A 26376-nucleotide genomic window follows, 5' to 3' on the forward strand; every position below is an offset into this window, starting at 1 on the left:
ATACGAATATGAAGTCAGAATTGCTCCATCACCCTCTGTTTTCTTTTAAATCGAAAAAACTACCCTTAAGTCTAAAATTCAAGAATTAAAGTAAAAAAAATAAAAACACGGCTTTCTTCGGAGTAGAAGAATATGTTTATGCGTTTTCTTCTTTCAACAACTCAAATAATGTCAAAATTGCTCCACCACCCCTACTTTTTTTTAAATCGAAGAAAGTACCCTTAAATCTAAAATTCAAGAACTAAAGTGAAAAAAAATGAAATAACCGGTTTTCTTCGGAGTAGAAGAATATATTTATGCGTTTTCTTCTTTCAACAACAAATAATGATAAATTAACTCTGATTCTGCTTTTTAGTTATGAGAACAAAAATAAAGGAACGTATGCTTTTGTCTAAAACTAATTGTTTTTATTGTTGTTAGTATACTCTGGGTTCATACTTAAAGGGGTAGTTTTTTCAATATAAATCAATAAGAGGGTGATGAAGCAATGCTGATGCTTTTTTAAAAAGTACATAAATATATTCTTCTACTTTGGAAAAAACCTGTTATATCATTTTTTACTATAATTCTTGAATTTTAGATTTAAGGGCAGGGGGTGATGGAGCAATTTCGTCATTATTTCTAAATTGTTGAAAGAAAAAAACGCATAAATATATTTTTCGACTTCGCAAAAAAACTGGTTATTTCATTCTTTGACTTTAGTTCTTGAATTTTAGATTTAAGGGTAGTTTCTCCCATTTAAAAAAACAGGGGTGGTGGAGCAATTTTGACAATATTTCTGAGTGGTTGAAGGAAGAAAACGCATAAATATATTCTTCTACTTCGCAAAAAAGTGGTTATTTCATTCTTTGACTTTAGTTCTTGAATTTTAGATTTAAGGGTAGTTTCTCCTATTTAAAAAAACAGGGGTGGTGGAGCAATTTTGACATTATTTGAGTTGTTGAAAGAAGAAAACGCACAAATATATTCTTCTACTCCGAAGAAAGCCGTGTTTTTATTTTTTTTTACTTTAATTCTTGAATTTTAGACTTAAGGGTAGTTTTTTCGATTTAAAAAAAACAGAGGGTGCTGGAGCAATTCTGACTTCATATTCGTATTCAGGGGGCCAAAATACTATAAGACATGTAGGTCTTGTTCAATGAACAGACAACTTTTTTTTTGTGTGCCTGTGATTGTAATCATGCCTAAATTAAAAAAATTTAACATTTTTAGGTATAAAATAATTTTTTAATAAACATTAATAAAAATTTAGTTTTCTAAACATTATTCAAAAGTAGACGAAAGAACAAAGTTTTGTCCTCTTGATGTAATTTTTCTAAATTCAATAGATTAAGTTATAGATAATTAAAAATAAGTATACTTAGATTTCTTTGAATAATTTTTTAACACAATTAAATTTTTCAAATATGTCTACAATAGAAACCTTTTTGAATAGTTGAAATTGTGCAAAATTTAATTGAAAATAATTCATTTATTTCAAGTATTTTGTTACAATTTTTTGAAGAATTTTAATTGCAAATTTTGAAAATAATTGAATTACCAAAAATTTAAAAAAAATTTTTAAAGGTAAATTAGGATATAAGAATTATTTTAAGAAATTCAATTATTTTCGAAAAATAACATTATAATATTTTTAAAAACTAATATTATTAGAATTTTTTTATAGTAATTTTTTAAGATTTAATTATCTTCGAATAATGTAAATAAACATTTATGAAAATTTACTTCAATAAGACGAGCGAACATGACAGCTTGGTTATCAAAACAAAAAGAAAATCGTTTTTTGTTCGTTTCTCGGATCGTGTTGCTCGAATGAAACACTACTGTAAGTGTAATTTTCAACTGACTTTTAGTAAAATTATTTGTTTGACAGAAATTTACAATATTAATAAATAAATCACAATAAAATAATAATCAGTGAAGAATGACTGATATTTTAGTACTTTTCAACTGATTTTCAGTAAAATTCCACTGATTATGAATCCAAAGTCACTTTTTAAAAATACAAAATGGCGAATCCAGGATAGCGGACGAAAATGAAAGGTTTAGTAAGAGAATACGTAAAAATAACATTTCGTATAATGTACAATGACATTTTTTGTAAATGTCACTTCATAATTTTTGTCTTATTACACAATGATTTTAAATAAAATAATTTATATTTTTATAAATATTAATAATTTTTTACATTTTCTAACCACTATAAGGTTTTAATTTTGTAAATGTTCAAATTCTGGTTTAGAAAGAAAAATTTATATTATTATACAACTATATTGTCTAGACTTGCAAAAACCCAAAGTCTAGACTTTGTTGTAACAATATTGTTACAATATATATTGTAACAATATTGGTGACGGTGACATGCGTAAGAATAGTGCAGTAAAAATTTCAAAAAAACACCCTGATCATTACCTACAGAAAATCCTATTAGTAAGAAAAGAATGGACGTATCTTCGCCCTTTTCTTACTAATTATTCAGAGAATCAGGCTAACATTCAAAATCTAACCTTCTAAGTTTAGTTATTTCAAAAAAATTATTTTATTGATGCAAATAAATATTTATTTTAATTAAAAACTATGCATTATTTAATCAAGTAATTTTTATAATTGATTTAAAGCAATATTTATTAAATTAAATTATTCTATTTAATTGACTTAAGTAATTTGTATTTGGTTCAAATAACTATTTAATAGATACCATAAATTAAAATATTTATGTCCAGTAAATATTTACTTAGTTCAAATAAAAAAAAAAAAATAAGTAAAAACTAATAAGTTTAAATACAACCGAACGAGCGTTAGCGAGTGAGGTATATGTTGCTAGTTATAATTATGAGGAAATTTGTGTAAATTTATTTTGAATTAGAAATGTCGAGGAATTTGAAGATATGTGAAATTTGTTATAGCTTAAAGTTTGCCTATAGATCAATCAGAATTTCGGGTATGTGTTGGCATTCTGGGATTCCCAGTAAGCTCGTTCTTCCACCACAAATCTTGATTAACCTCCTCTGTCTTCGTCTCTCTGTGGGATATTTCAAAGTGCTCGGGACAATGCGCCTAGTTCCTTCGCTTCAGTTGGGGTGGCGCGCGCGATACATCACCTCCCAACTATATTATATCCAAAGCGCTTTCAAGAGTGTGAGAAAAAGAGAGAGACAGAGAGAGAGACGAAGAGAGAATAGACGCTAAGACCATTTAAATCTAGCTTTACGTCTGAAAATACAGTTTTAACACTTAATAATCCTTTAGAGCTAAAAAAAAATGAAAATCCAGTTTTATGAAAATAATGCATAACACACCTTTCACTATTAATATCCATTTTAATAAAATATCTAACTAGATACATAGGTAGAAAAATCTCTCATTTTATATAATTTTAATAAGAATAAAAGAACGCATAAGTTTAAACTTTGTATACATATATAGGAAGAAATGGGAAATTTTTATTCATTTGAATCTCGTGTGCTTCCCGTGGGAAATTTAGAGATGGAAAGAATATACATATAGAAAAAATACACTTTTTTTTAAACATAGCTGTTTTATCCCGATTAATTCTTATTTATGAATAAAAAAAAAGAAGATTAAAAATTGACAATTTTCAAATTTTTATATCTGTACGTCGTTTAGTGATCGAAAAAAGTTGATAATTTTTATGGTTAACAGAGATTATTTTTTTAAATAATGTTCCTTTTCGGTACATGAAAATGGAAGCTATAGTTGGAAAAATCGATTTTAATCAATCTGTTGGATACGAATTGCTTTTTATTACTGATAAAAAAACAAATTTGTCAGAAAAGTGCTTTTTTTTTGCTGCTAACATCCTCAATCTGTCTAATCAAATCTGTCTTTTTCTATTGAAATTTTAATTTTTAAATTTCTCTCACTAAAACTGCTTTTCACTATTTAAATTTATTGCGAAGAATTACGTTTTTTTGACTATAATTCACAATTATACTGAAAAGACGACGAAATAGTCTGACTAATGTAAGTCTTTTACTACTGATATTGAAAGTGAAATAATGAATACATCTGACAATACTTAAAGTCTTAAATACTTAAAGTTAATAAGAAAATTTGCCCAACTATTAAAAGTATTCTTTACCATTAAAATTTACTATTAAAATTTGTCTGACTACATTTGATTTTTACTATACTTAAACTAAAAAGAAAAAATTTATGTGTCTGATTTATTTATAAATGAAAAATTTTATTCTACACAAAAAAGTAGTTAAAAGAACTAAGAATGTAGTTAATGCAATAAGTTTTTATAGTTGTTTTTGAAATTTATCTACTTTTCTTAGTTGCTTGAATTCTAAATATTTAGCTACGAAAGAAATAGTAAAATTTACTATACAGACAGTGTTACTGTTTCTGCCCAATACTAACACTAACGAACTAACAACAAGTGGAACTTGTAATCCTTTTACTACTGATAATGAACACAAAATGTTTAATGCCTGATCAAAACTGCTTTCTATCACAAAAGGCAAGCATCAACTTAGCTGACTCATAAGCTTTCCACTATCTCTATTGAAGCTTTAATAATTAATAAGCCTCACTCACAGTGCACTTTTCTTTTGATATTAAATTTACAATAAATAATGTCTAATGGGACTTTTCGTTCACTACTAATACAAAAAAGAAAATTTTATGTCTGAATTATTTATTTTATTACTTTAACTTAAAATTTTAAATTTCAATAAAACTAATTATTACTTTTATGAATTTAGATTTAAAATTTAGAACTAGTTCTTTGCAGTAGTAAAAGACAATTTTGGTCAGACAATATTTTTTTATCAGTTGGAATAGAAAATTTTAATCGGAAAGATTAATTTAGATTTAGATAAATTAATTTTAATTAATTAATTATAATTAATTATAATTAATTATAATTATTTTAAAATTTATAAATAAAATAAAAAATTAATTAATTTAAAATTAATAAATATAATAAAAAATTTAATAATTAATTTAAATTTAATTACTTAACATTTAGTTAAGAGTTAGAATTCAAGCAACTAAGAAAAGTAGTTAAAAAACACAAAAAACTTGAATGTCTGTTAATAACTGTCCTTTACTACTTACACCAAAATTAAGAAATGCCTATGTGTGTCTGACCAAAAATGTCTTTGACTACTTAAACTGGAATTGATGTTAAATAACTTATCAGGCTAACAAGTCTTTTTTAAATTGATTAAAAACGAAACAGAATCTGTCGGATTAAAATTTTATATTACTACTTATATAAAAATACTGTCTGACCAAAATTATCATTTACTACTGCAAACTAATTTTCATTACTAAAAGTGCCCTAAATACAAGAAAGTAAAAAGCTTCACCAACGATAAATTTCTTCCAAGAGAATTTTCACTACTTTGAATTATTCGCTAATACTAGAAATCAAAAAACTTTTCTCAAAAATTATAATCAAATCCTTAAAAACAATTCAATTATTTAAAAAAAAATTCGAAATTCAATTATTTTCAATATCTATAGTATTTTCAATAAAATTTTGCAAAAGAATTAAAGTATTTAAAAAAAGAATTGATAAAATTCATCCAAAATTAAATTATTTTTAAAAATATTTCAAAAAAATCAATTATTTAACGAAATGTTTATACAATTCTTCACAATAATTCAAATACTTTCACTAATAATAACATTATTCATAGAAAAATCAATTTAAAAAAAAAAAATTTTGATAAAATTCTAAGCAAGAATTCAATTATTTTCATAAATAATAAAACTCATCGAAGAATTTCAATTATTTTTAATACTATTTTGAATTAATTAATCGAAAAATTCAATTATTTTCACAAATAAAGTTTTACACAAGAATTAAATTATTTAAAATAAAAATTTTCATAATATTTAATATATTTCAAAAAATTTAATTATTTATTAAAACAATGTTTATAAAATTCTTATGAAGAATTCAATTATTTTCAAATTAAAAATTTATTTCACAGAAATTCATTTCTTTTTAAACGTTTTAAATAAAATTTCTCGCAATAATTCAATTATTTTCATAGAAAATAAAATTCTTCTCAATGAATTCAATTATTTTTGAAAATTTTAATAAAATTCTTAGCAATTATTCAATTATTTTCATAAAAAATAAAGTTTATCGCAGGATTTCAATTATTTTTAATACAAATTTTTGAGGAATTGCTCAAAAAATGTAATTATTCTTAAAAATTTAATTTCACTTCCTCGAAAAAATCAATTATTTAAAAAAAATCTTATACAATTCTTCACAATAATTCAAATACTTTCACTAATAATAACATTATTCATAGAAAAATCAATTTAAAAAAAAAGAATTTTTGATAAAATTCTAAGCAAGAATTCAATTATTTTCATAAATAATAAAACTCATCGAAGAATTTCAATTATTTTTAATACTATTTTAAATTAATTAATCGAAAAATTCAATTATTTTCACAAATAAAGTTTTACACAAGAATTAAATTATTTAAAATAAAATTTTCATAATATTTAATATATTTCAAAAAAATGTAATTATTTAAAACAATGTTTATAAATTCCTTATGAAGAATTTAATTATTTTTAAAATTAACAATTTTTTTCACAGAAATTCAATTTTTTTAAACATTTTAATAAAATTTTTCGCAATAATTCAATTATTTTTATAAATAATAAAATTCTTCTCAAGTAATTCAATTATTTTTGAAAATTTTAATAAAATTCTTAGCAACTATTCAATTATTTTCTTTATCGCATGATTTACATTATTTTTAATAAAATTTTAGAGAAATTGCTCAAAAAATGTAATTATTCTTAAAAATTTAATTTCACTTCCTCGAAAAAATCAATTATTTAAAAAAAATTTTTTTTTTAAATTCTTCGAAAAAATTCAATTATTTTCAAAAGCAAAAAAATTCTGTGCAGCAATTGAATTATTTCAAAATTTTTTTTTTAAATCCTTCCGAAGATTTTGAAATGTGTTCAAAATTAAAATCTTTGAAAATTTGAATTTATAGTTACAATATTTTTATGATATGAAATAATAATTTTATCACTCTGTCATCTTAAATTTATCATAAAACACGAAGAAAGCGATTACTTCGAGTCGAAGACTCGGAGTGGTTGGTTTCTTCGTGTTTCTTTCTTCGTTTCTTCGTAAATCCATATTTTAAAAATTCTTTAAATATGTTTTTGGTATATACAAAAGGAATACTCCTAATAATGTTATTATAGAATATCCCAGGAACGTGAATGGATTTTTTTAGTAAAATTTTGTGACTATTTTTACCATGAAGACAAAAAAGTAATATTCATTATTTCAAGAATAAAAACTAAATTTTCACATTTAAAAAACTTGATCTTTCTAATGTTGAAAACAAAAAAAAAATAAAAAAAAAATGTGAAATAAAATACAAAGAGCCACTGAACTGACTAATTTAATAGTTTCGAGCAACAAAATCAGTGTCTCGAAAATTCGTTTACTCTCGTGCAGCAACTGGAGATTAGTTAGTATAATTAAGCTTTTGCCTGACCTCACGAACCTACATGTATGCTCACGTTTCGCAGAGTTAGGATTTCCACTATACATGTACATACTTTTTTTGTCCCACAAGATATTATCGAAGATAATTTATTGGCCCGGTCATTCCCATCTACATATAACCGGATTCATTAAAACGACTATACATTTCTGATTTATTGATAATTGAATCTAAAGGTTATCTTAATAATTTCCCCTCTTGCATATTTGTAATTAATATCAAATTTTACAACTTTTCAAATATACAACGAAATATTTTATTCACATTTCTACGTAAAATTTTATTCGTGCAAAATGGAGAATCTTTTTTTGGAATATTCCAAACATATTCCAGGAATATTATATAATCTTCGAGAAATTTGGGAGGTTCCTTTGTCATAATAAAAAAATATTCTATTAGAATATTGAAAGAATATTCCATTTACATCCACGAAATATTCATAGAAAGTAGGAAAATTTAGAATATTTATATGGAATATTGAAAATACATTCCATAAGCTTAAAAATTTCCGACACTTGTACAAAAATACAACGAAATATTCCATTCACATTCCTGGAATATTCCATCTTCATTTAAAGAACATTCCTTTGTGATATTCCATCTATATTTTAGAAATATTCCAAGACTAAAGTTCCTTTCAAAGAATGTAGAATACTACTGGAATATTATAGGAATAATTAATTCACACTCTCAGAAAATTCACTGGAATCTTAAAAATGAAATCAACCCCAATAGTACATAATATTCCAGTCACATTCCTGGAATATTCCATTAGAACATTGGAAATATTACTTTCGAATATTCTACTCACATTTTTGGAATATTAAAATGTCTGATCATTGGAATATATTCTTTTAAAATAAGCTTGTAATATTCCTTCGAAATATTGTGCAAATATTCCAGTGGACATTAGTAAAAATATTTCTTTCTTATTATTTGTATAAATAATTAGTAATAATATTAATCAATTTTCGAGTCAATTAAATAAATAATCCATTTATTTTCAATTTAAAAAAAAATTGTAAATTTGAAAATTAATATTCCAATAAGTATATTCCTAAAATATTCCAATGTTAATTTTCCAATGGAATTTTACTACATTATTTAGAATCAGTCAGAATATTCCCATGGTCTTTTGATAAAGTATCCCAGAAATGTAAGGGGAATATTCCATGCTATTGAGAAACGAATTTCTTTATTCAAAATATTTTAAACTTATTTCCAGAATATTAAAATGCCCGGCATATAGAATGTTCATTTAATATATTTTAGAAATATTCCATTGGAGTTTTATGAAAATATTCCAGTAACATTCTTTGAAAATCAATAAATCACTGAGAATATGTTTTCGAATATTTCAAAAATATTTTGGAAATATATTTGGAATATTTCTTTGGAATAATGTAAAAACATTGGATTACTTTATTTCCTGGAATATTTTTGGAATATTGAGAATATTCCAAGGGAAGATTTTAACAATATTTAAGTTTTATTACAATTTTTTTACCATTGAAATAACGTTCTTTTGGTATATTATAGAAATGTGCTACAAAAATATTACAGTAATATTCCATTGGAATATTTATAAATATTTGTATATGGTATAAACATAACATTATTAGTTTTAAATAACATTAGTAGAAAATAATAGATATTATAAAAAGGTTAAAAATATTTTTTTCATTGATCTGAAATATTTATGAATATTCCGAAACAATATTCCAATCGCAGGGCAATTTTTATATTTCCCGAATATATGTAAAATATTTATGTGGATTATTCATAATATTCCAATGAAATATTCCTTATTATTATTTTTCTGAGCTATCACTTGGTCATTGGAATATTCCAAGAATGTAAATGGAATATTCCTTGATATTTGAGAAATGTTATTATATTTAAAAATTTTTATAAATTACAATGGAATTTTTTTTTAAATAGATTAAGTTTTCTCTTTCCATGTTTGAAATTAAAATATGGTAGATTGCAAATTTCTTGCTCGCGTTTAAAAATTATTCTCAACTTTTCTTTTTCTTTTTTTCTATTATCTGTAAATTGTCAATCCCAAGTTTCCAGGATACCTTTTAATTTACTTCTCTCTGCATTCGTAAGTGACTGGAAGAGGTCAAAGAGGAAAAGTCGTCTTTTAGGAGAAATTCTATTCTGTTAGTAAAGCTGCCAAGTTCCTAAAGTTGCTCACATGTATATATATTTTATTCATGCGTCTTCTCATGTTTAATGCCTTCTATAGAATACAGCAACGTCAACTCTTTTGTAAAATAAGTTATGTACCCGTCCATTCATTGTTATATTATAATAATAGATAATACTATGTGTTCAGTTTTAAACCAAATCTAATAAGAGAAAATTCAACATATCAATTTCATAACAAAATTCTATACAATTATTTTACTCCATAATAAATGATAAATTAATTAGCAGTTAATTAATAATAATTTATAATATAATGTATATTATAATTAATAAATAATTTAAAAACAAATATTTTTGTAATTAGTCAATTAACAATTAATAAGTAAATTAATGTGCTCCAATAGCACGGAATAATTATTTTCACATTCCTGGAATACTTCATTGGAACATTGGAAATATTCCAAACCACATTTTAGGAATAGGTATTCAAATAACCGACCTTGGAATATTAATATTACATAAAATATAACAAAAAATGTTCTGTTACCTACATTTATTTACGAATTTTTTTAATTGTAAAACTATTCGAAAACATCAATAACTTTTTTTTTTTAAATAAATATTTAATCAATATTATTTTTCCATAGGAATTAAGAATTTCAAAAATTTCAAATTCAAATCTTTTTAAATTCAATAACTTATAAGAATATTTTTTATAAAACATGAAGATAGCGATTGCTCCGAGTCGAAAGACTCGAAGTGATCGATTTCTTCATGTTTTATAATAATGAAAACTCACCGAGTGATAAAATCATTGTTTTATATTATAAGAATATTATTACAGTAACATTTTCAAAATTATTTTCATCATTTCAAATCAATTATTATTTTCTTCAATTTTTAATTATCTTTTATGAAAAAATTGAATTCCTTAAAAGTTTTTTTATTATTTATAAAAATAATTGAATTATTGAGAAAGAATTTATAAAAAATTTGTAAGAAATTGAATTCTTGAGAAATTTTTATTATTTATGAAAATAATAAAATGTTTGAGTACTATTTTTGGAAATTTAAAATTGATTTGAAAATAATTGAACTTTGGGGAAGAATTTTGTTATTTATGAAGATAATTGGGATTTTGAGGATAATTTTTTCTTAGTTTGAAAGATAATTGAATTTTATGTGAAGAATTTTATCATTCTTGAAAATAATTGAAATTTCTGCAATTATTTGTAATTTTTCCAAAATTGGATTTTTTTTAGTGTTTTTAACAAAATTTGAATTACAAATTTTTAAATTCTATTATTTTTAAAATTGCTGGTATTTATTAATATTCGATCGAAATATTCATGAACATTCCAACAAAATATTCTTGCAAAATTCCAAAAGAAGGGCATTTTAATATTCCCTGAGTATATGTATGGAATGTTCGTGTTGATTAATATTCCAAAGAAATATTCCTTGTTTGAATAAAATATTCCAGAAATGTAAGTGGAATAAAATTAATTTATTTAAATATCGACAAAATTTATTAAAATTTTTTTAATTATAGCAATAACAGTAAAAAATATTTTGACAAAATTTCACTAGAATAATCCAACAATATATTTTTATAAAAACCCATTGAAATATTCATACAATATTATTAAAAAATTTTAATGGAATAATTCCATACTGGTTTTATTGAATATTTCTCCATTATTTCAAAGGATTATTCTAAAGGTTGTACCTAATGTTCCATTGGACAATACGATTTTAACAATGTAATTAAAAAAATAAAAGATAAAAAGAACATAAATTCAATGTTCAGGACAAATAATATTGAGAACGTAAAATAGAATGAATGAAAAAATAATGAAACTGAAAACTAAATGCAAATTTAATAAAATAATAAATAACAATAAAATAAATTATAAATCATTGTAAATAAAAAGTATAAAATTATTAATTTAAAGAAATTAAATTTAGAGTTCAGGTGAAAATATTGACAAAGTAAAAAGAATAAAATTGAGAAATTAAAATAATTAAATTTCACGAAAACGTGAAATATTTAGTTAGTGGAAAACATTGGAATTGATGTGTAGAAAATAAAATTGTAAAGATATTCTTAGAATATAATTAAGTATGTATATGCATATAAAATTCATACGTACGTATGTATATTATATGGATATATCGTATATATTATTTTACGAGTGGGATGGTCAAAATGTTGTAAATCTGACATGAAAATTTATAACCGAGAGAAGGGAATTTTACTATTTTCTTTTTTCCTCCCATCTTTTTTAAAATGCAAATTACGATTTTGCCCCGGCATTTTTTTTTTATTGCAGAATATCAGCGCCATTTGAAGTAGCAGCGGCAGTCCTGATATTTGCCGGCACGATATCGGCAATGATCGGTCATTGTTGCTCGGATCACAGGACCCTTGTGGCTTGCGGCTTATTTCTCCTTGGCGGTAAGTTTTCAAGTATATAGACAGAGAAGAGGGTTTTGAATCTAAATAGCAAAGTAGAATGGAAATTAGGGAGGCGGGGAAGAAAAGTGGAGTCGAGGGCGGAGAGGGTTTATCTTGACGTGAACACCTACACCTCGAGAAAATCAAAATCTTTGTAAAATTACATATATAATATCGTTGAGAGGGGATTTAAAATTAGGGATTTTCATTTCAATTTACTGTTAAATATATAATATTTCAAGTGTCAACATTCAGAGATTACAATTTTCATTTTTTTGCTCTTTATTATAAAAATAATGTTCACTTGGAAAAATAAATTCCCCGCAAAAAAATAAAAATAATATTCTGTGAGAGTTTATAAATTCCCTGCGGACTTCTTTTCTGTAAGAATTTTTCTTTTCGAATATGGAATAGCACGGAATATTTTATCGAAACGTTAAAAATATTCCAGCACTTTTTAGAAATATCAGAATGAATTTTTTAGATTTTTCGAATCTATTGGAATTTTTCTTTGGTATAATTTAGGAATATTCCAACAAAATATTTTGGGAATATTCAATTGGAATTTTGTAAAAATATTTGTTTACTATTCTTAGTATTATTAATAATATGCCAATTAACATTCGCGCCTTTTCAATAAAATCAATTAACTTTTAAGTGAAGAAAGAACATTTTTAAATTAATATTCCATTGCAAAATTCCTATCGGTATCTTATGAAATATTTTGACTAGATTCTAAATTTTTAATGGAATATTCCTACAGTAGCAACAATTCGCGGGCTAAAGCGAGCGGCTAAGATTTTGGGATAATATTAGAAATTTAAAAAAAAATAGAATTAAAAAATTTGTAATTCAAATTTTTGTTGAAAACACTAAAAAAAATCCAATTTTGGAAAAATTACAAATAATTGCAGAAATTCAATTATTTTCAAGAGTGATAATAAATTCCTTCGCAATAATTCAATTATTTTTATAAATAATACAATTTTTTTTAGGAATTCAATTATTTTCATAAAAGATAATTAAAAATTGGAGAATATAATAATTGATTTGAAATGATGAAAATAATTTTGAAAAAGTTACTGTAATAATATTCTTATAATATAAAACAATTATTTTATCACTCGGTTATTGAATTTTAAAATATTTGAATTTGAAATTCTTAATTCCTATGAAAAAATGATATTGATTAAATATTTATTTAAAAAAAAGTTATTGATATTTTCGAATAATTTTACAATTAAATAAATTCGTAAATAAATGTAACAGAACATTTTTTTAAGTAAAATTTTTTCCTTTATTTTCTAAAAATTTAAAAAATTTCATTTTCAATTAAATTAAATTCAAATTTTTGTTGAAAACAGTAAAATAATTCAATTTTGGAGAAATTGCAAATAATTTATTGCAGAAATTCAATTATTTTCAAAAGTAATAAAATTCTACTCATAAAATTCAATTATGTTTAAAATTAAAAAAAATTCTCGTTAAAATCCCAATTATCTTTGTAAATAACAAAAATTTCTCCCAAAGTTTAATTATTTTCAAAAATGACAATAAAATTCTTGTCCTAATTTCAATTATTTTCAATATCTGCTATTTTAATAAAATTTTCCGAGAAAAATTCAATTATTTAAAAAATAATTTAATAAAATCGTACATAAACATTTAATTATTGTCAAAAATATTTAAAATTCCACAGGAATTCGATTATTTACAATTTTTTTTATAAATTTCTTCGCAATAATTTAATTATTTTCATAAATTTTTAATTGTTATGGTTAATTGTTCCAAAGGATTTTAATATTTTAATATTTTCAAAATGTGGATGGAATATTTCTGTTTCAATTGAATATTCCAGAAATTCCAATGGAATTTTCTGTGCCACTGGGAAAACTAGTTTTATAAAATCGTTTTCCTATTCTAACATTAAAATCAAAGAAAAGATTCTTAAATCTAATCAATGCTTCATTAATTTTTATTTCTTTTTAATTTAATTCTTTTGTAAAATTAGAATTTTATTTTCTTATTTTGTAAATTTAGAAATATTTTCGATTCAAAAATACAATCTCAAAATATAAAAAATTTTATTCACAAAAAAGACTATTTTTTAACTAGTAAAATTTAGAATTTCAAAAAGAAATTAAATTTAATAAAAATGAAAAAATAAGGAAGTAATTTAAGGAAAAGAAATTTGAGAAAAGAGGAAAATATCCTTTTAAATGATCAATCAACAAATTGGGCATTTGATGCCCAATTACTTGATATTGTATGTATATATGTATAAAACACGAAATTATATCGAATGCTTGTTATTGATAAACAAACCAATTATCAAAAGCATTTGTTGCATAATAATTGGATTAAATGTCATTGATGTGATATCGTGTTCATTCACTTATTATACACTAATGGAAAGAGTCAATAATTTGACCGGAAATTCTCACATGATTGACAATTTCATTGAAAATGGTTTATCAATTTGGCTTTTTAAATCGACATTCTACTCTATATTTTTTTAATTCAATTTTATGACATTTTTATGATATTTTAATATGTGTAGCTATTTAAGATTAGGATTTACTCTGCTTGTAAATTTATTAATTTATAACATTATAATACAACATTTAATATAAAAAAAATTATTTTTCGAATTCAAAAAAGTAGAAAAATAATGAAGAAACTTGTTATTCAAGATAAGAAAATTATATTTCATTACGAAAATAAAATATGTTTTAGAAAAAAAATATTCAATGAAAAAAAATTACTTATTTTAATAAAGTGGAAAATGTAATTTACTGATTTAAAACAATTTTCTTTGATTTAGAGAAAAATATTTTTCTTCAAGGACGAATATAGAGACTCAAAGTATTTTTTTTCGATAAATTCCATTTTTTCATTTTTATTTTATTTATTTTATTTTATCACATTTTTTACCTGAATTTCCGTAAAAACAAGTAAAAAAATATTGACTCAGAGTAACTTTTGATTTGACTATTGATTCAATTCCCTACAATGCGAAAAAAAACCTTTTTTTTAAATCTATTTCAGAGAACTTTTCTTTGACTTCAAATTTAAAGAAAGTAAAACCATTTCTTTGTAATTAAAAAAAAAATTGAATTTTTACCCGATTCAGAGAAATTTTCATTCACTTCAAACAAACTAAACTTATTCCCTTTAAAAAAAAAAATTATGACGTTTTTACTAGATTCAGAAAAAAATTTTCTTTGCAACCTAAAAGAAAATTGTTTTCATTCCAGAAGATATACTCTTTGAAAAAATAAAATAGGAAAAAAAATTTTTTTTAACGAGAACATAACGTAAAGAATCATGAATCGAAATCAGAATCTCGGCTATCATTCTTTTCATAAATCCCTGTGGGAATTCAGCAAAATTTACTTCACCTTGAGATTTTGTGGTTTATCACCAGCATAAAAGTGAAGTTAAAGAGCGAAAATAGTTGGGAGAGAGAATCGCAACTATTCATGAAACGAGAGAGAAAGAGAGAAGGGGGAAAATCCAGGATACGAGAGAAAGAGAGAGAGAGAGAGAAAATTCATTTTGTGTCACTTTAAAATCCGTGTGGCATTAGAAATTGTTCCTTATGAAGTTGCTTCTCGTATGACAAAGCATATTTACTCGATTCTAGTACTAAACTCAGTCAGTATAGTCATTCAGAGTATATATAGTATATAAAATATTTTCAGGTGCTTTTAAGCTACTGACCCTCTCTTTCGATCCCTTTTGCCTCTTTCTCTCTCTCTCTCTCTCTCTCTCTCTAGGTCCTTGATCCTCAACAATATACCACCGGCCTTTCCTTTTACTTTGGCTTCTTTCACCAGAGTATTATGTGCGCTGGTATAAGGTCGAGAGAGATCAAGAATCACATTGTTCACTCGACAGAGGAAACTGTAGCTGATACACAACGACGTGGGTTCAGAAACGTGATCCGAAACTAAAAAAGCACAACACAGTTGCTTTTCTTGTGTATTGCACAAGGTCTTTCACCGAGCGATATATTGGCAACGAATACACCCTTAAAAATTTGGCGCTAAATTGCTGCTAAATTTGACACCGTCAATATAAAGATGAAATCGAGATATTCTTCGAAAAATACTTTTTTCCACAAACACACGTCTCGATAATTCTTGACAAAAAAAAATGCTGACTATTCACAATTTTTTACCTGAAACTTATTACTATTTTTTTATTATTCTTCCTTGTATCATTTTTTTTATATTTCTACTGAATATTATTTTTATTTTTTTTCCTTCATGTCTGATAGATCAACCTGTACCACTTGGAAAAAAAAATAAAAAAAAATTACAGTGTCTGACTAAAATTATTTTATACTACTGTAACTCACAACAAAAATGTATTTGACAAATAATTTTTGATTACTAATTCTTGTTTAATAATAATTTCCTATTGTTTGTAATCTTTTATAATATATTAACAATTTTTACTGCTAATAATTTTTCACGACTAATAAATTTTTATTACTAATAATTGTTTACGATAAATTATTTTTTACTATACTAATAATTTTTTAATACTAATAATTTGTAGGTAACTACAAGCAAATTTATACTATTAATAATTTTTTACTATCACCAATGAAACTATCAACAAATTATCCGCAATCATTTACTGTCATCAATTTTTGACTACTAATAATTTACACTGTTAATAAATAATTTTTCATAATTAATAATTTTTCACTGGTTTTAATTTGTTACTAATAATAATAGTAATTTACTACTGCTAATTTCTTACTAATAATAATCATTTTTCTTTCTATTTGAATAATTTTAATCTGCAAATAGTACGTGATATTCCATTCACATTCCTGAAATATTCCATTGTAATATTCGAAACATTCCAAAGAAATATTATCTACATTTTAAGAATATTAAATGCCCGATCTTTGCAATGTTTCTTTGGAATTATGTAGGAATATTCCATCAAAATATTATGGGAATATTCCATTGAAATTAGGAAAATTCCAATTTTTTTTATTAGTACTAATTATATTCTGGTAATATTCCAATGAAATATTCCTACTATATTCCAATTACAATGGAATATTCCTATATATTTTTGAAAGATTGGGCACTTTGATATTACTAAAAGATGGATAGAATATTCCAAAGGAATGTTCCAAATGTTCTATTGAAATATTCCGTGTTATTGAGGAATTAATTTGCCAATTAATTTTTATTTTTCAATTAATTTGACAAAATGTCTGACTATAATTATATTTTACTACTTAACAGAATGAGAAATATGCAAAAAAATTATTTTGTCTGATAATTGTTGACATACACTACTGATATTATTTAAGAACTTCGTACTCCTAAATTTTTTTTATTGAAAAACAATGGTCTGACTATATCTTTTGTTTACTACTTATTACGAAAAAAAAATTCTGGTTAAAATTTGTATTTATTACTTCAAATGTTTGGTTTCAATTTTGTATGATTAAAACTACTCTTTATTACCTATAATGAAATGAACTTCTATGTCTGACTATAATCACCCTTTACTACTGATACTTAACAGCATGTGATTGTGAGGTTCTCAATGGCAATTTTTCGACCACTTTTCTCTTTAAATATTTTATAAATTCAGCTGAATTTTTGTACGAAAGTCTAAAATACAAAAAAGAAGAGAATTAACGTACAAAAGTTTTAATATTTTAAAAATTAAAGACTATTACAAATTACTTTAAAGTTATCAGTTGTCTCGGTCACTTCTAATCAATTTCACTTTTTTACCGATTTCAAAGTGTTTTATTGTAATTTATTTTTCAGTTATTAAAACTTTTGCACATTACTGACATTCTTTATTATATTTTAGACTTTTTTTTTTACAAAATTTCAGCTAAATTTATTAAACACTTAAAGAGTAAAGTGGTCGAAAAAATTACCATTGAATTTCTAACAGTCACATGCTGTTAAATCTAAATTACGTGGCGACTTTTACAATAAACATAAATAATATAAAAACGTTTGATAATTGTTAACTTTTAAATTTGTTTTTGAAATTTCATTTTTTATTACTCATAGACAATGAATAATAATTAATACTTTCAATAACCCAAATAGTACAGAATATTATATGCACATTCCTGACATATTCTATTGAGACATTATAAATAATAATAAAATAATATTCATAAAAATTCATTAATTCATATCAATATTCATAAAATATTAAAATGTTGGACTTTTGGAATAATGTAGGAATATTCCTTTGGAATGTTTCAACTTTTTTAAGTTAAAAATAAAATAATAATTTATTTGAATATTTTATAATATTCCTTAAATGTCAAAGGAATATTCCGCAGAAGAATAATTCCAAATAAAATAACAAAATTCAATAAATATAAATTCGAGAAATTCCGTATGACATAAAAAGATTTTTATCACTTATATCACACAAACAATATTTTACAATATACCTTTTAATGTTTATTAATTTTATTAATTTTGTGTTATTAAAAAATTACTATTATTAATTCTTTTTTTATAATTATTTATCACACAAGTCTAACAAAATAATCACCTACTATTTGCTACTGAATTTACAGTAATTTGAAAACTTTTTTCTCTCAAACATTTACGCCATCGATCTTAGTTGAGTAAAAACAATTTCTCTCCAGAAAGTGGTAAATGAGTGAAGGAGTCCACCTTGTTTGTCTCCGTTTTTTTCCGTCTCGCATTTTTATTTTATTTTTTTGCCCTTCTAACCTTCCTAAACGAAGACTTATGTACGTTTTAACTTGTAATTTTACAACATTTTTTTTCATAGCAAAATAAAATGAAGGTGAATAAAAAAACAAAACCAAGAGGGCACGAGATGCTTGTACATGAGAAGTAAACGTAAAGTTCAAAAAGACCGCGAAAACCTTCTGCTTTATGTGCAAAGAGCGTAATTACGTTTTCGTGAAGGGAATACATATGTGAGCCACAAGATAGCGGGGAGAGAGAGAGAGAGAGAGAGAGAGAGAGAGAGAGAGAGAGAGAGAGAGAGAGAAAGAGAGAGCTAAACACATAGATGCTGTGATAACACAAGAGGAATTCAGTAAAACGGAAAGTATCACATAAAAGCAAATTTGAAGAGATGAGAGAGGGAGGGAAAAACAGAGAGAAAGAGAGAGAAGGTGAAAATATCATAAAAACAAAGAATTTTTTATCATTCTTTACATAATATACAGAAGGAAAAAGAATTTAAATTAACATTATCCTCTTGGGTCACTTGTTTAAGATTATTTTAATTTAATTTATTCACAATTTAATATCAAGCGAAGAAATGATAAATGATAGCACCAGTCGTTTTGGCATCAGTAGTAGAAAATAGTTTTAGTCAGACAGACCATTTTATTTCTCCGTCTTTTTATTATCACTTAAAAAAAGTCAGTTTACGTCAGCTTTTTTCTTTAAATTTCAGTAATATTTTCTTGCCAAAATATAAAACATCAGCTTTATTGAGATTACCAACAGTCTGACTAAAAATTTTTCTTTTCCCTTGTGATATCAAATTCCAGAAAATTTTCCAATCAATTTATTTTTAAAGTCTCGTTGATCAGACACCAATAGCACGAAATATTTCATTCACATTCCTGGAATATTATTTAACTGAAAAGTTTAGAATATTCCTTTGGTATATTTCATCCATATCTTAGGAATGGATGTCCAACCCTTGGAATATTCTTTGGCAGAACGTAGGAATATTTCATTGTAATATAATAATATTCCACAGAAGTATTATTTGTTAAATTTACAATTTTTACAGTTCAAAATAAATTAATAAATTTAGAAATAAATTAATAAATTTATTTAATTGACCTAAAAGTTAATTTGTCTATTAAAAAATATTTAAATAAAATATTATATTTATAATATAGTCTATATAGATCTATATATAGATATATATAGATATATATAGATATAGATATATATAGATATCTATATATAGATATTTAAATATCTACTAATAAAAAATATTTTTGTAAAATTCCAATGAAATATTTACACAATAAATTGATGAAATATTCCTAAATTATTCCAAAGGAACATTCCAAGGGTTTAGAAATTTTAATATTCCTTATATGTGGATGGAATATTCCTTTGCAATATTCCCAATGTGCGAATGGAATATTCCGTGATATTTTTTACTATTACTACTGAAATATCATAAAATATTCAAATCAAATTCCTGAGATATTCTATTTGAACATTTTTGAGTAGTTTATCCTCATTTCAGGAATATTAAAATATCTAATGATTGGAACAATTTTTTTTGTAATAATTTAGCTATATTCAATAACAAAAATTTTAATTAGAATATAGTAGGAATATTTTTTGATAATATTATAGGAATATTCCAATGGAATGTTACTTTTAAGTTTTTAATTTTCTCAGTTCAAAATAAATTCATAATTTTATGAAATAGAGAAAAATTGTAAAGTCATCAATCCTACTTATAATAAAAAAAAAATATTTTTAGAAAATTCCAATGAAATATTCTTACAGTATTTTGAATGTCGATACGATACTTTTGAGGAATATTCCTACAAAATTTTCAGTGGAATATTTCTAAATTATTTCTAAGAAACATTCCAAATTTCATAAAATTAACAATGTTCGTAGTATCAATAATCCCACAAGCACAGAATATTTCATTCATATTCCTGGAATATTTAATTCGAACATTGTAAATATTTCTTTGAAATATTCTATCCACATTTTAGGGTTATTAAAATATCCAAACTTTGAAATATTCTTTTGGAATAAGGTTGTAATATTTAATTAGAATATAGTAGAAATATTTTCAATGTTTTAATGGAATATTTCAAGAATGTGGGGGGGAATATTCCATGCTATTGGGGAACAAATTCCATTTATTGAAAATATTTCAAACATATTTCCAGAATATTAAAGTGTCTGACATATTGAACATTTATTGAATATATTTTTGAAATATTCCATTGGAATTTTTTTTAAAATTTTTTTTAAATTTAAAAAAATTTTTTTTTTTTAAATTTGCAACTTTTCTAGATCAAAATAAATTGATAAATATATATATATATAAATGTCGTTAGATTGATTAGCGAAGATTGATTAATAGATATGTCATTAATAATTGTGAAAAAAATATTTTTATAAAATTTCCATGGAATATTCTTACAATAATTTCAATAAATATTCCTGCATTATCTTAAGAAACATTCCAACAAAAATTACAGTGAAATTTTCAAAAATTTCAAATTTTAATTAATTAATAATTTTCGAAATATAAATAGTTAACCGCAATAGCAAGAGAACATTTCAATCATATTCCTGGAATATTTCATTGAAACATTTTTGAAATAATAAAATGTTCGATCATTGGAATATTCCTTTGTAATGCTGAAGGAATATTCTATCAAAGTATTGTAATTGAAATATTACTGAAATATTCCATAGGAATATTACTTTTTAAATTTTGGTACTTTTCTAGTTTAAATAAATTCATAGATGTATTTAAATGATGTGAAAATTGATTAGTATGTCATAAATAAATTGTACAAAAAAATATTTTTATAAAATTTAAATGTAATTCTTAAAATATTTTGATTGAATATTCCAGCATTATCTTAAGGAACATTTTAAAGGTCGGAGATTTTGATATTATTAAATATGGATGGAATATTCTATTCACATTCCTGAAATATTCTGTGTTATTTGGGAAAACATTTCGAAATAACTTTGATTATTTTATTATAAATAAATAATTATAATTAGACAATATTTCTGTTATTAACATTAGTAAAATACGTTTCTAATCAGACATTGATTTTTATCAATATTATCAGAAATAGAACGGAATATTCCATTCATATTCCAATGAAATATTATAAATATTCATTTGGAATATTACACCCACATTTTTGGAATATTAAAATATCTGACCTTTGGAATGTTCTTTTGGAATAATGTAGGAATATTCCATCAAAAATTAAAAAAATTGTAAATTTAAAAAATAATATCTCAATGGAATATTACTAAAATATAGAAACCAAATATTCCTACATTATTCTAAAGGAATATTCCAAAGGATATTTATATATTAAGAACATTTTAATATTCCAAAATGTGGATGTAATATTCCCAATGGAAACTTCCATTATTGTGAACGGTAATATTCCATCTAGGAATGTTAATGAAATATTCAAGGAACGTGAAAGGAATATTCCGTGCTTCTGAAAATGTTATTTGTCGATAATAATTTTCGTTAAAAGGAAATAAGTAATGCAAAAAGTATAATAATTTCCATAAGCAACTGCAAGAGAAATTTTGATGTTGAATAATAAATATATACGAAATTTTCGTGAATATCGTAAGTTTTAACGCGTTAAATTTTCTTACGTGAATGTGTATATGTATGTGTGTTGACTGACTAAGCATTTTCAACGAAGCATAATAACCATATCTACTCGACGAAGCTTTCGGACAATCCTGATCCACTTAACTCGCTGTCGCATCGGATTATTGAACAATCTGGTTCCAGTTATTGCCGGAAACTCCCTTGCGTTCAGCCTTCTTCTCATAGAATCGAGGATTATGCACGTGCATCTGCTGTGTCTGTACTAACGAGGTAATCGTTCTACATATTTGCAAGTTCGTCTACTCGTGTGCAAGATTGATGATCCCATTCATCTAATTCATGCCTCGGTAGATTTGAAAAAGGGGAAAAAAAATTCTTTTTGTTAAAATTTTCATCACTTGATTATTCTTCTTTTTTTCTTCTCTCTCTCTGTCTCTCTCTCTTTTTTTTTTATTTACTTATCTCGACAAGCAGAAATTTATTTCACGTGAATAAATAATCTTCTCTGTCCATTAACCTTTCATATTCATGAATTATTTTTACTGACTTCATTTTTATCCTACTTGTTCCCATTTTCATTTTTACTGACAACTATTTTAAACGTACTACAGTGAATTGAATCTTTAAAATTTTCTTTAAAATTTAAAACTTTTAAAAATTCTTAAAATTTTTAAAAGTAAAAAGAAAATTTTTAAACAAATTTTTTTTTAAATTTTCAGATTGTAAATTATAGAAAGTTGATTAAATTTATTTTATTAATAAAAATAAGAGAAGAAAGGGGAATATTGCTGTACTTTAATTAGCAGTACCATTACAAAAACCGCAAAAGGTAAAATTTGTCCAAACATTTCTCTAATTAGTTTAATTTTATTGTCACAAATATTTCATTATTAATCGGAAAATTTATAATTCGCAGTTGAATGATAATTATTTGTCATATTTGTTGACAAGTACACAATTTTGATTTCGCATTAGTAATACACTCAAATATCCGCTTTTGTTTATCTTAATTTATTATAGGTTGATCTTTAATTAATCTAAAATTACATACAATCAAATGTAAAAGTTTTTATCGGAAAATAAATTTTTAATTTTTAATAAAAAAAAATGAATTAAAAAATTAATAAAGTAATAAATTATTATATTTTAGATAGAAGTATAATAATTATAATAAATAATAGTATAATAAATATAATAAATATATTATACTATATAATAACAGTATAATACATATGAGGCATTCTTTCTCAAGTGGGCCACCCCTTCTCTCCATTTCAAATTTAATCCAAAAATCTTTTATAATAGCTCAAATTAAAGGTAAAAATGTCAGCTTTTCAATGCCGTTGGGCCCTTTTTGAAATATTAATCTCCAAATAAACTATATATAATTTAATGACAAAAAACACTATGAACAATTCTTTTTCATATTAAAAAAAGAAGAAAAACCCAATTTTAAAAATGCTACAGGGCCTACAACATTAAATTATATGATAAATTAACAAAATTTCATATTATTTCCTAAAATTAAAGATGGCGAATCCAATATGGCGCCCAAAATTTAAAAAATGTATAATTTTTGTTCAAACTCACCATAAAAAGGTTATTGGGATCGCTGATGACGAATTTGGTGTTAGTTTTTCAAAATTCAAAATGGCGAATCAAAAATGGCGGACTTAGAAATTAAAAATTAATCGGATTTGTCTCAAATTTGTTATTTGGGGGTTTTTGGGATCGCTGATGACGAATTTGGTGTTAGTTTTTCAAAATTCAAGATGGCGAATCCAAAATGGCGGACTTAAAAATTAAAAATTAATCAGATTTGCCTAAAATTTGTTATTTGGGGGTTTTTGAGATCGCTGATTACGAATTTGATGTCAGATTCTCAAAATTCAAAATGGTAGATCCAAAATGGCGGACTTAAAAATTTAAAAAGCAATCGGTTTTGCCTAAAATTTGTTTTTCGGGAGTTTTTGAGATCGCTGATTACGAATTTGATGTCTATGGTTAGGAATTTGATGGCAGCTTTTCAGAATTCAATATAATGGATCTAATATAGTTAACGTAATATGAAACATTAATCAGATTTGCTAAAAATTCATTACTGTGATATTTTTGGGACTGCCGATTCTATATTGAGTATTAGAAATTCGATATTTTGAATGCAATAACGCTGAAATATTAATTGCCAGCTATGTGATTGCTGCTGATTTTTATGTTTTGTATAGAAATTATTATGAATAAAGCGATACTCAAATAACCCTAAAGAACTTAGATTTTTAAATAAATAAATAACGATAATTTGTCCAATTTGTATTTAATTCTCAAAAGCTGACATCAAATTCCTAATCATAGACATCAAATTCGTTATCAGCGATCTCAAAAACACCCGAAAAACAGGTTTTAGGCAAAGCGGATTGATTTTTAATTTTTTAGGTCCGCCATTTTGAATTTTGAAACACAAACACCAAATTCGTCAACAGCGATCCCAAAAACCCCCAAATAACAAATTTTAGGCAAATCCGATTAATTTTAAAGTCCGCCATTTTGAATTCGCCATTTTGAATTTTGAAATATAAACACCAAATTCTTCATCAGCGATCCCAAAAACCCTCAAATAACAAATTTTAGTCAAATTCGATTGATTTTTAATTTCTAAGTCCGACATTTTGGATTCGCCATTTTGAATTTTAAGAAACTAACACCAAATTCGTCATCAGCGATCCCAAAAACCCCTTTATGGTGAGTTTGAACAAAAATTATAAATTTTTCTAATTTTGGGCGCCATATTAGATTTGCCATCTTTAATTTTAGGAAATAATATGAAATTTTGTTAATTTATCATATAATTTAATGTTGTAGGCCCTGTAGCATTTTTAAAATTGGGTTTTTCTTCTTTTTTTAATATGAAAAAGAATTGGTCATAGTGTTTTTTGTCATTAAATTATATATAGTTCATTAGGAAATTAATATTTCAAAAAGGGCCCAACGGCATTGAAAAGCTGACATATTTACCTTTAATTTGAGCTATTATAAAAGATTTTTGGATTAAATTTGAAATGGAGAGAAGGGGTGGCCCACTTGAGAAAGAATGCCTCATATAAGTATAATAATTACAAACTATGAAAATTTAATAATTATAATAACTAAAATATAATAATTCCTAGCAACTTTTTACTTACTTTTTTAAAATAAAATTAGCATATTTAAAAATTATAGAATTTAAGAATTTTTCATTCAACTTTTTTTTCATAAAAATAAATAATATGAATTGGAATATAGTTGCAATTATAACTATAAAAATCATATATTCTACGCAAATATTTAATTATTTTCAAAAATAATAACAATTACACAGAAATTCAATTAACACATTTTTTATAAAGTTTTTCGCAATTATTCCTATATTTCCATAAATAGTAAAACTCATTACAAAATTTCAATTAATTTTAATACAATTTTAATCAAATTTCTCGAAAAATGTAATTATTCATAAAAAATTCATTAACATTCGTTCAAAGAATTTATTTATTTAAAAATTTGTTGATAAAATTCTTTATGAGAATTAAATTTTAAGAAACATTCAATTATTCAATAAATTATTTATTTTTGTATTTAAAAAATTGAATTCTCGTAGAATTTTCTAATAAAAAATGATTTAAAAATAAATTTTAGTTTAAAATTTTTAAAAATAATTGTATTTTAAAAGGGTTTAAAATTAAAATCTTTAAAAATTTGAATATTTCATACTTTTAACTAAAAATTTTAGAGGATTAATTTTTTTGAAAAAGTTTAGTTGAATTTTGTTTGGAATTATTTGAAATTTTTATTTTCTAATCTATATTTAATTGATGAATTTCTGAATAAACG

The 26376-nt window shown here is 23.8% G+C and overlaps 2 protein-coding genes across 5 annotated transcripts in view; one reads left to right on the top strand and one right to left on the bottom strand.

Moving 5' to 3' along the window:
- LOC122499063 overlaps positions 1–26376 on the bottom strand; it is a 693598-nt gene that overhangs the window by 274004 nt on the left and 393218 nt on the right. The window lies entirely within an intron of this gene.
- The window catches only part of LOC122499061, a 365723-nt gene that overhangs the window by 229742 nt on the left and 109605 nt on the right, over positions 1–26376 (top strand). For both annotated transcript variants that reach the window (XM_043607128.1, XM_043607129.1), the window contains exon 4: positions 12017–12141. In XM_043607128.1, coding sequence (XP_043463063.1) covers positions 12017–12141 — 125 coding nt within the window. The remainder of the gene's footprint in view (positions 1–12016; positions 12142–26376) is intronic.

Source organism: Leptopilina heterotoma, unplaced genomic scaffold (genome assembly GCF_015476425.1).
Source record: "Leptopilina heterotoma isolate Lh14 unplaced genomic scaffold, ASM1547642v1 Lhet_164, whole genome shotgun sequence".
NCBI classification, from domain to species: domain Eukaryota; kingdom Metazoa; phylum Arthropoda; class Insecta; order Hymenoptera; family Figitidae; genus Leptopilina; species Leptopilina heterotoma.